The sequence below is a fragment of the Convolutriloba macropyga genome, chromosome 1, assembly GCF_964194025.1.
Source record: "Convolutriloba macropyga chromosome 1, txConMacr16.3, whole genome shotgun sequence".
NCBI lineage: Eukaryota > Metazoa > Xenacoelomorpha > Acoela > Convolutidae > Convolutriloba > Convolutriloba macropyga.
The window spans coordinates 64,572,568-64,584,150 of record NC_134468.1 but is presented as its reverse complement, the minus strand read 5'-3'; the positions used below and the strand labels follow the sequence as shown (position 1 = coordinate 64,584,150).

Genomic DNA, 11,583 nt, shown 5'->3' with positions numbered 1-11,583 from the left:
GGATTAAAAATGACGTACAATTACACATACTGATGACGCATATATAATTTACATTACCGACAGTAATACATTTCAAATTGTTTGCATGTTAGTTTTCACTAATGAAACAAGTTTTTTCTAAATATCTAATCTCTGGGTACTTTAAGAGGGTGAAAAATGATTTAAAATTGACTTTTAATGACTCATTTACATTTTCGCGAACAAAACTGATACTCTTCTGAGAATTTTTCCGTTAGTTTTTGCTGATTGATCGAGACTTTCTTAAAAAAATGAGTCTCTGAAGGCTTCGCTCAGAGTCTTGTATTTTATGGAGGGAAAAATGAGTCTCATTTTAGTTTGCGTAAAGTTTTAAGAAGTCTTGAATGAGTTTTAACTTACGAAAAAGCTTTAATGAAGGAACTTTCCCCCAATACTTGTACCTCAAGTGGAATAAAATGAACATTGACGTTAGCTGACTCGTACATATGTTTTATGGAAAGAACTAATGCAAAGTAAAGTGTTTTTTTTTTGTTAATTTTCACCAATGAAAGAGTTTTTTATTTTATGAACTTTTCACTGCGACTTGTACATTAAGAGGGAAAAAATGATGTACAATAAAACTTTTATGACTCATTTTATATTTTTTATGACACAAACTAATACATTTCAAAACAATCTTGCGTTAATTTTCAGAAATGAACGTTTTTTTACTTGTACTTTTCTCCAGGACTTGTTCCCTAAGTAAAAGAAATGATGTACTTTTTACACTTTATTTCACATATACTCATATTTACCTTTTATGAGCAAAATTGATACAGTTTTATGTTTTTTGTGTTATCTTTCAGATACAAAACAACTTCATAGAAGGAAATTTTCACTGTAACTAGTAAGCTAAGTGCAAAACGATGTACTTATGATGACTCTCACATTAATTTAGACGACACATGATGACACGTGAAACAACTTTCACATGAGAATTTTTTTGTTCTGGTCTTGTATATTTAGGAGGGGGCGATGCACAAGCAAATATTGATGACTCATTTATACTTAATGTAAACAAAATTGATGCTTTTTCAAGTATTGTTTTAGTTTTAGATAGGAAACAAATTTCTCTTTGCAACTTGTAATTTAAAAGGAAAAAGTATTAAAAAATGACCTTTTGGGAAATTTTGTATGGACGAAACTGAAAGTTTAATTATTTTATTGGTAGTTTTCACTAAGGAAACAACCTCAAGCAAACAAATTTTCCGCTAGATTTGTAAATTAAGAGAAAAAATGAGGTACAAATGAACTTTTTTGACTCTTTTTTGAAATTGTTGAAATTTTTCTCTATGAATTGAACATTATGAGGAAAAAAGATGTGCAATTTGCATTTGATGACTCATATATCAACTATGTTAGACAAATTGATTTTTTTTAACATTTTTGTATTAATTTTCACTAACTGAGCAGTAAGTTTTCCCTAAGAAGTTTTTCTCTATGACTTGTACGTTAAGAGGAAAAAAGGACCTTTTATGATTCATATATATTCTTTATGTGTGCGCAATTGACATTTTTCAAAGCAGTTTTGCGTTTGTTTTCATTATTAGAACAAGTTTTCCTCAAATAATTTTTCTTTATGACTTGTACATTGAGAGGGAAAAAATGATGTACATATGACCTTTGATGACTCATATATACTTTATGTGTGCAGTATTTAGGTTTTCCTAAAGTAGTTCTCTGTTACTTTTCACTAATTAAACAACTTTTGCTATCGAAATTTTTCTCTTTGACTTTTACACTAAGAGGAAACAAAAAAATGTACAAATGACCTGTGCTACTCATGTATACTTTATCTGAGCTTCATTTAAGTTTTTTAAAATAGTTTTGTGTTAACTTTCACTAATTAAACAAATTTAATTAAGAAATTTTCCTCTATGACTTGTACATTAAGAGGAGAACTTTATGTACATATGAACTTTGATGACTCATATTTAATTTATGTGATCAGTATTTAGGTTTGCCTAAAGTAATTCTGTGTTACTTCTCACTAATTGAACAACTTTTTTTAAGAAATTTTTCTCTATGACTTCTACATTAAGAGGGGGAAAAATAATGTACAAATGACCTGTGCTGACTCTTATATACTTTATGTGAGCTTTATTTAAGTTTTTTAAAAGTAGTTTTGTGTTAACTTTCACTAATTAAACAACATTTTCCTAAGACAATTTTCTCTATCACTTGTACATTAAGAGGACAAATTGATGTAAAATTGACCTTGGTGACTCGTATATACGTTATAAGAGCAAAATTGATGTTTTTTAAAGTAGTTTTGAGCTAACTTTCACTAATTAAACAACATTTTCCTAAGACGATTTTCTCTATCACTTGTACATTAAGAGGAAAAATTGATGTGCAAATGACCTGTGCTGACTCATATATACTTTATGTGAGCTTTATTTAAGTTTTTTAAAGTAGTTTTGAGCTAACTTTCACTAATGGAACAACTTTTACTTTACAACTTTTTCTCTAGGAATTGTACATTAAGAGGAAAAAATTGATATACAGGTGACCCTCGATGACTCATATAATTTTTATGTGAGAAAAATTGATGTTTTTTAAAGTATTTGTGTTAGTTTTCACTAATGGGACAACTTTTCCTTAAGAAATTTTTCACTAGGACTTGTACTTTAAGAGAAAAAAAAATGATGTACAATTGACATTTGATGACTCATACATATGTTATGTGAGCAAAATTGATGTTTTTTAAAGTAGTTTTGTGTTAGTTTTCACTAATGGAACAACTTTTCCTTAAGAAATTTTTCTCTAGGACTTGTACATTAAGAGGGAAAAAATGATGTACAATTGACCTTTGATGACACATACATATGTTATGTGAGCAAAATTGATGTTTTTTGAAGTACATTTGTGTTAGTTTTCACTAATGGAACAACTTTTCCTTAGGAAATCTTTCTCTAGGACTTGTACATTAAGAGGGGAAAAAATGATGTACAATTGACCTTTGATGACTCATACATATGTTATGTGAGCAAAATTGATGTTTTTTAAAGTAGTTTTTTGTTAGTTTTTACTAATGGAACAACTTTTCCTTAAGAAACTTTTCTCTAGGACTTGTACATTAAGAGGAAAAAAATGATGTACAATTGACCTTTGATGACTCATACATATGTTCCGTGAGCAAAATTGATGTTTTTTGAAGTATATTTGTGTTAGTTTTCACTAATGGAACAACTTTTCCTTAAGAAATTTTTCTCTAGGACTTGTACATTAAGAGGAAAAAAATGATGTACAATTGACCTTTAATGACTCATACATATGTTATATGCGCAAAATTGATGTTTTTTGAAGTAAATTTGTATTAGTTTTCACAAATGGAACAACTTTTCCTTAAGAAATTTTTCTCTAGGACTTGTACATTAAGAGGAAAAAAATGATGTACAATTGACATTTGATGACTCATACATATGTTATGTGAGCAAAATTGATGTTTTTCAAAGTAGTTTTTTGTTCGTTTTCACTAATGGAACAACTTTTCCTTAAGAAATTTTTCTCTAGGACTTGTACATTAAGAGGAAAAACATGATGTACAATTGACCTTTGATGACTCATACATATGTTATGTGAGCAAAATTGATATTTTTTAAAGTACATTTGTGTTAGTTTTCACTTAAGGAACAAATTTTCCTTAAGAAATTTTTCTCTAGGACTTGTACATTAAGAGGAAAAAAATGATGTACAATTGACCTTTAATGACTCATACATATGTTATATGCGCAAAATTGATGTTTTTTGAAGTAAATTTGTATTAGTTTTCACAAATGGAACAACTTTTCCTTAAGAAATTTTTCTCTAGGACTTGTACATTAAGAGGAAAAAAATGATGTACAATTGACCTTTGATGACTCATACATATGTTATGTGAGCAAAATTGATGTTTTTCAAAGTAGTTTTTTGTTCGTTTTCACTAATGGAACAACTTTTCCTTAAGAAATTTTTCTCTAGGACTTGTACATTAAGAGGAAAAACATGATGTACAATTGACCTTTGATGACTCATACATATGTTATGTGAGCAAAATTGATATTTTTTAAAGTACATTTGTGTTAGTTTTCACTTATGGAACAAATTTTCCTTAAGAAATTTTTCTCTAGGACTTGTACATTAAGAGGAAAAAAAATGATGTACAATTGACCTTTGATGACTCATACATATGTTATATGAGCAAAATTGATGTTTTTTAAAGTATATTTGTGTTATTTTTCACTAATGGAACAACTTTTCCTTAAGAATTTTTTCTCTAGGACTTGTACAGTAAGAGGAAAAAAATGATGTACAATTGACCTGTTATGACTCATACATATGTTATAAGAGCAAAATTGATGTTTTTTAAAGTATATTTGTGTTAGTTTTCACTAATGGAACAACTTTTCCTCAAGAAATTTTTCTCTAGGGCTTGTACATTAAGAGGAAAAAAATGATGTACAATTGACCTTTGATGACTCATACATATGTTATATGAGCAAAATTGATGTTTTTTAAAGTATATTTATGTTAGTTTCCACTAATGGAACAACTTTTCCTTAAGAAATTTTTCTCTAGGACTTGTACATTAAGAGGGAAAAAATGATGTACAATTGACCTTTGATGACTCATACATATGTTATGTGAGCAAAATTGATGTTTTTTAAAGTATATTTGTGTTAGTTTTCACTAATGGAACAACTTTTCCTTAAGAAATTTTTCTCTAGGACTTGTACATTAAGAGGGAAAAAAATGATGTACAATTGACCTTTGATGACTCATACATATGTTATATGAGCAAAATTGATGTTTTTTAAAGTATTTTTGTGTTAGTTTTCACTAATGGAACAACTTTTCCTTAAGAAATTTTTCTCTAGGACTTGTACAGTAAGAGGAAAAAAATGATGTACAATTGACCTGTGATGACTCATACATATGTTATAAGAGCAAAATTGATGTTTTTTAAAGTATATTTGTGTTATTTTTCACTAATGGAACAACTTTTCCTTAAGAGATTTTTCTCTAGGACTTGTACATTAGGAGGAAAAAAATGTTGTACAATTGATCTTTGATGACTCATTAATATGTTATGCGAGCAAAATTGATGTTTTCTTAAGTAGTTTTGTGTTAGTTTTTACTAAACGATCAACTTTTACTTAAGAAAATCTTCTCTAGGACTTGTACATTGAGAGGAAAATAATGATGTACAGGTGACCTTTGATGACTCTTTCGTACTTCATATCACTAAAACTAATACTTAGTGTTCACCAATGTTTAAAATTTTGCTTTAAAAAATTATATGGCACCGGTATATTACTCTAATGGCAACACTATACCCTATTATCTTCCATGCAAAACCGTACTCTACTTTACCGACTCAAATGTTTACTCATATTTCATGCTTGCTATTATTGAATTCTATACAACAGTATCTTAATAAAACCTACCTTTAACCTCCACTCAGTACTATACCCTAGTATTCAGATTCAAATCTTCAACCTTTTTGTCCCCCCCCCAATTGCATATAATCCATTATATACAATACTATCTGCCTGGCAAAATTTACCCTATAATTATTGTTTGATACTACAAGCTTTCATCAAGATTCAAATCATCACTTCCTTTTTTTTACTTGTGTGCAGATATTGGAATCTATACCCCCTTTTGTCTCCATAAAATACTAAACCAAGCAATCTTGGTACTAATTTTCACCATGTTACGAGCGTGCAGATATTCAAAATTATTTCATGCATATATTATATCGTAGTTATTCAAAGCTATACCACATTCTAAACAAGACAATTCTATATCTTTTTATCCCTATGCAAATCTGAATCCTAATATTTTTTTTCCAAATCTCATCCTTATCCTGCCGACATTCAAACCTATATCTTACTATCCCAACGGCAATTTTGTTCGGCTAAATAGTATGCAATGTTTTACCCTATTAAACCCAATCAAATCTTCACCCCATTACTTAATTGCAAAGGCTGCAATCTACACCCTTTTTTCCCCATGGCAAACTTTGTTTACCTTATTAGCCACATGCAATTCTGTTTCCTTCTATCCTGATTCAAATCTTTGCTCTTTTATTTGCTTGCAGAAAATCAGTTCTACGTGTTTTATCCGCAAGGTAAAACTATACCCTATTATCTCCATGCAATAAGTGGAATGTAATTTTCAACTTCTGGAACCAAGTAGCGTCTCTACATGTAACCGCTAAAACCTATTACTCTCATGCAAAAGCTATACCCTATAATCTTTATGGGATTTCCACTCCATTACCCCCATTGCACGATACCCCCATAGTCAATTGCTCCCTTACCGTGCGTAAAAACAGTTTTCTCTACAGTTTACCAGCTTCTGTAATTACTCCTTATAAACAAAGAAGGTACCTGTCTACTTAAAATAATGGAGTTAAGGTAAGTCTATTACATATTCAGGCAACAATCCTAACATACAGGGAATAATTGCCAAGAACTTTTCATCCGCGCGCATGATCGAACACGTTTGGTTAAAAAGAGCCAAAAAGTGGCCTAGGGTGTACTGGTTTCTTACTACTGACGATTACGTAGTAGTTGAAGGACATAGAAATAGAAAACTAAAAACCCAACAGCCTCTTAGCCTTCATCAAAAAGAGTGTCAGTTTTCTAAACAAAAGTGTCTTCCTTCAATTATATAAATCACTGGCACGACCGCATCTTAAAAATTACTGAAAAATCAACATTAGAAGAAGCGTCAGATCGCGATAGAAAATAGACAATAAAGAGCAACTAAATTAGTCAAAAGTCATAACGTAAAAAACTGTGAATAATCGAGTCACTATCACACGGTTATCAAATGAAACGAGGCGCACTGATCAATGTATATAAACTAATTGATTCAATCCCAACCCGTTCCCCCACACCAAAATTTGTGACCATTTTTCAGGCTTAGTGAGAGAGACAGTAGAATCTAATCATATCAACTCAAAAAACAAGTACAATTTGAAATGATGTTTTAGTATTAGTCATAGAAGAGACTTTAGAGCGACATCAGGGTTTTCTCCCTTTTAGCAATTCAATCGGTTTTCAGTTTATTCAGTTTGATAATTTCCACATCTTTATATTATTCTCCGGCTACATTTATTTTTGACGTTGTAATGTTTCTCAAAGAAGTTCCAGTTCCTTTCTGTTTGTCTGTTCTTTTCATTTTGCATTCAGATCGTCTTTAATATTGAGTACATGAAATTTTCCGGTATTCGGCTTGATCTTATTGTCGTCAAGTCACTAGTCACTTTTCAATGTATTCGGTTGCTTAATTAATGTCAATTTTGCCAAGATAGTCCCGTTCAAATTGTTTGCATAGCCGTAACTATTATTGTTATTCATTGCGTCCAGTAGATATTTAATGAAGAAAAGAAACATTAGGCATCTAAGGAACGGACCTCGGGGAACACCACTGGTAACAATTATGAGGGCCGATTATTCGAGCCTTGTAAGCGGCAATAAACTCGAATTAACAAAACGGAAAACGGGAAATCTTTATTCTACAATTATGAATCGGATAAGATTCAAGAAACGGCTTTTTACGCCAACTATAGCTTGTGCATATAACCTACGACACATAAGAATTTCAGTTCTCAACCTTAACAAAAGTTATTCCAAGTAACACTGGTAGCAAAAATGCTAGACATGACCTGTTAGCCTTTTGCTAGCCAATATCGGTCGTTTCAGTTCATGTAAAACTTAACTTGGCCTTGCTTTGGCCTTAAAGGTAAACCATTCAAAGCATTTTGTTGCTCTAATAATTTTATATCTAGGTCATCATAGTCTAAGTCGGACCAGTTCGGCCCAAAAGCGCTCTCTAACAGTCCGTTGCTCAAGGTACATGTATTAGAATACAGATTTTGCTGCGCCAATTTAGTCATAGTCGGGGGGTCAAACCAGCGACGCTTCGATCCGGAGTCCAGTGCGTTACCGTCTGCACTATGCCGTCTTGACTGCTTGCTATTCAATTCAATTATATACACGCTTACAAACATACGCTGCTTAGTTTATATATACGCTTACTTTGCATTCGCAACAATTTCCGGCCCTGAAAGTGTTGTTCCTAAAACACGTATTAGCTTTACAACCAGTCGGATATACTTACCAGCATTTGTCATTATCTCAGCCGTACGGGCAATGTCATCGCTGCCATAACGAATGTTTTCAATGCGACCATGGGGAAGTGTCCACGGGGGCTCAATTAGTCGGCCACCCATAAAATATGCCCAGATTTAAGCTCTGTTTTTGCAAGTGTGGACCATTTACTGCGACGATTCAGGTTTGGGACAAATTCAGCTAGCCACATTTTCCAAATCGACTCAACGTAGCACTGAGCTCGCACGTATCTCTTGCGGTGGTCGAAGTCCTCTTCTGACAAAAGCGAAGGCACAGTGCATGACCTGTGTCCGAGAAGGAAGTGATTAGGTGTTATGGCAGCAAGTTCCGTAGGGTCAGAGCTTACAGGGGTAAGCGGCCTGTTATTTAAAGTTGATTCAACTAAATAGAATGTCGTTTGTAAAACTACGTCAGTATGACGTCGGTTGCCGAGAACCGCATATAAAGTGCGTTTAACACTCTTTACCATTCCTTCCCCCGAACCACCACTATGTGGGGCGGATGGTGGATTAAAGTGCCACAAAATTCCCCTTTCAGACATTTGACTCGCAAGGAATTTTTGATTCCAACTCTGTATACATAAATATAGTTCCTTCTCGGTAGCAATGAAGTTGGTACCTGTATCCGACCAGAGAACGAGGGTTTTTTCTCTCCAAGCAATGAACCTTTCATTTCCCAAAACGCAAGAATTCATGTCAATCGATGGCACACACTCAATGTGTAAGGCGCGCGTTGTCAGGCACGTGAAAAGGAAACCCCAACACTTTTCACTTGAGCGGTTCACTGACACATAAAATGGGCCGAAATAATCCATTCCCCCATTGAAGAAGGGAGGAGAACCATAAGAAGGTCGTTCGGCCGGTAAGTCTGCCATCATTGGCTGAACCGAGCTTCTGCTACGCTTATGGCATAAAACGCAGTTAAATTTGATAGATTTCAATGCGTAACGCAATTTCAGGACTGCTTAGCGTCGTTGTATACAAGCTCGCAAAAAGTCAACGCCCTCGTGGTGGTTACTTAATCTTCTTTTTTGAGAAAGAGCCTAGCAGCGGTGTGACGGCTATCAGCTATGATAGGGTGTTTGATGTCATAGTCGGCTTCAACTAATCGTCTGATTCGACCACTAGATCTGATCAGAGCTTTGGGACCAATGGAAGGGGTATACGGTGAGATGGGATTTTTTCTGGTAAGGTGCCTTTCAACAAGAAGTTGTTTTTTCTTGAACGGGAATGATTCAGATTGGACAAGGAACTGAAATTTTGCTTCAGCAACTTGGAATTTTTCGGGCCTACAAGTCGAAGCATCTGATGACCGGAAAGGGGCGTGCTTTGGGAGGGTGCGGAAGAGATAAGCGGTTATCCTAACTAATTTGAAGTAGGAGCTAATTTCTCTGTAATTGAACAGTTTTTCTTCGTAGGAAACGTTGCTCGCGAAACTGCTTATTCGGCAGGAAAGAAAAATCTGACGTAAACAAGAAAATTGGACCTTTCAACCAGCTACTGGCACAGAGGTTGTCGGCTGACATTCCCCTTGTACCAGCGTCCGCAGGATTGTCTGCCGATGGTACATGAAACCATTGGTCAACTGTTGTGGACTCCAATATTTCGGAAACCCCATTGGTAACAAAGATGGGCTGTTTATCGAAGGATCGCAGCCACTGAAGCACAGTTGTGCTATCTGTCCACAAGAACGTTTTGCTAAGCGGAATTGTTAAAACTTTATATATGTCTACTTTTAGGCGCATTGCTAGGAGGGCTGATTGAAGCTCGAGTTTGGGTACGGTCAAACATTTCATGGGTGCAACTCTAGCTTTTCCTAAAATAAAGGCAACTTCGGTATACCTCCTGTGAACTATCCCCGAAAACATGAAGCTCGGTTGAGTCAAACTCTCCAGAGAAAAAACTCCTAGCAACAGTAAGGTTTCCTAATTTGGGTAAATGTAAACTCCATGAATCATGTCATCGGGCAGCACCTTATCCCAGTTTTGACCACTCAACCTCCATATATCTTTCAGCAACAGTCGGGCGGTAACAGTGAAGGGGGCTACTAACCCAATTGGGTGGAAGACTTTTGAAACTACACTAAGTACCAGGCGTTGAGTTACCTTTTTGTTGTCTACGTACTTTGTTCCAAGGCTGACAACAAGTGTGTCTTTTTTGTGGTCCCTTTTGAGACCCAATACGTGTGATGAGGCTTCATCTTCAGAACTTCCAATAACTTTTGGCTTCTCATGGTCAATGGTTTTAAAACCATTGTCGTGTTCATCGAGCAGGTATGGAACACAGCTTACAAACTTTGTTAGTTTAAAACCTCCCAACATAAGTAGTTCTACAATTTCCTCGGTGCTTTCTCTGGTTCGTCTAGGGAGTCGCGAAAGTCGTCCATATAAAATTTTTCCAACGCAGCTAGCAATGCATCCAACTACTCACTGCTATTGTCCTTAGCTGTTCGTTGGAGGGCATAATTCACGCATGTGGGCAAGACTTTCGCACGAAAGATTTGCCTGGTGTACCGATATACCATCACATCAGTTGATGTATCGTCCCACCACAAAAACCTAAGGCACGGTTGATCCCCAGGAAGCACTCCAACCTAGAGGAACATGCCTTATATATCAGCAGAGACGGCCTACTGATATTGGCGGAAGCGGGTAAGAGTATGAAACAAACGCTGAAGTAGATCGGGACCTCTCAACAGTGATTTATTCAATGATGTTCCATGAAATTTTGCCTCAGCACTTGAAACCATTCTCATGTTGTTTGAATTATTCGGGTTTACAACGGTGTGATGAGGCAAGTACCATTCGCGTCTAGACCGTTCACTGGGGGTCTTTAGAGTTAAGCACTTTACCCACGTAGCCCTGGTCTACGTCGTCCTAATGCTCTTTCGTTAATTCACTCGGAGGTCTTGGTCCCAGAGAAGTCTTTTTTCAAGAGATTTCAGTTGAACGAGAGCTGAGTAGTAGTTACTAGGTAGATTAAGGTCGTCTTTTGACCACAGCATATCAACTTGATACCGTGTTCCGTCATTAAAAGTTGTCTTTTTAGTATTTCAACTGCTCTATGGTCTGAACACAACCTGGGGTCAACCTCTTTTACAGCTCCGTATGACTCCATGTCATACCAGGACTTCATTTAATCGGCTAGATCTGTTTCCGTTTCCGTGATAATTTCAAAACTGGAAGATATGAAACTAGAAGTGGCAGAGGTCCACTTAGGACCCACCCAATTGGAAGACGGACGGCAACGGGCGCACATTTTTAATTGCTTTCAAAATTTCCGATAGGTCGGATTGCGTGGTAAACGTCTTGGCCTAGACTCATTCCAACATTTGATGGTCTAACAATTTTTTATATAAGTCATCATAGTCTAAATCGGACCAGTTCGGCAGAAAACCGCTCTCTAACAGTCCGTTGCTCAAGGTACATGTATTAGAATAC

At 35.0% G+C, this 11,583-nt stretch overlaps 1 protein-coding gene across 1 annotated transcript in view; it reads left to right on the top strand.

The window, feature by feature from the left end:
* LOC142345826 (uncharacterized) overlaps positions 1-9,715 on the top strand; it is a 15,185-nt gene extending 5,470 nt beyond the window's left edge. Inside the window, exon 4 of the mRNA XM_075398263.1 lies at positions 9,562-9,715. Within this exon, the coding sequence (XP_075254378.1) occupies positions 9,562-9,715 (154 nt within the window). The remainder of the gene's footprint in view (positions 1-9,561) is intronic.
* The last annotated feature ends 1,868 nt before the right edge of the window (positions 9,716-11,583 follow it).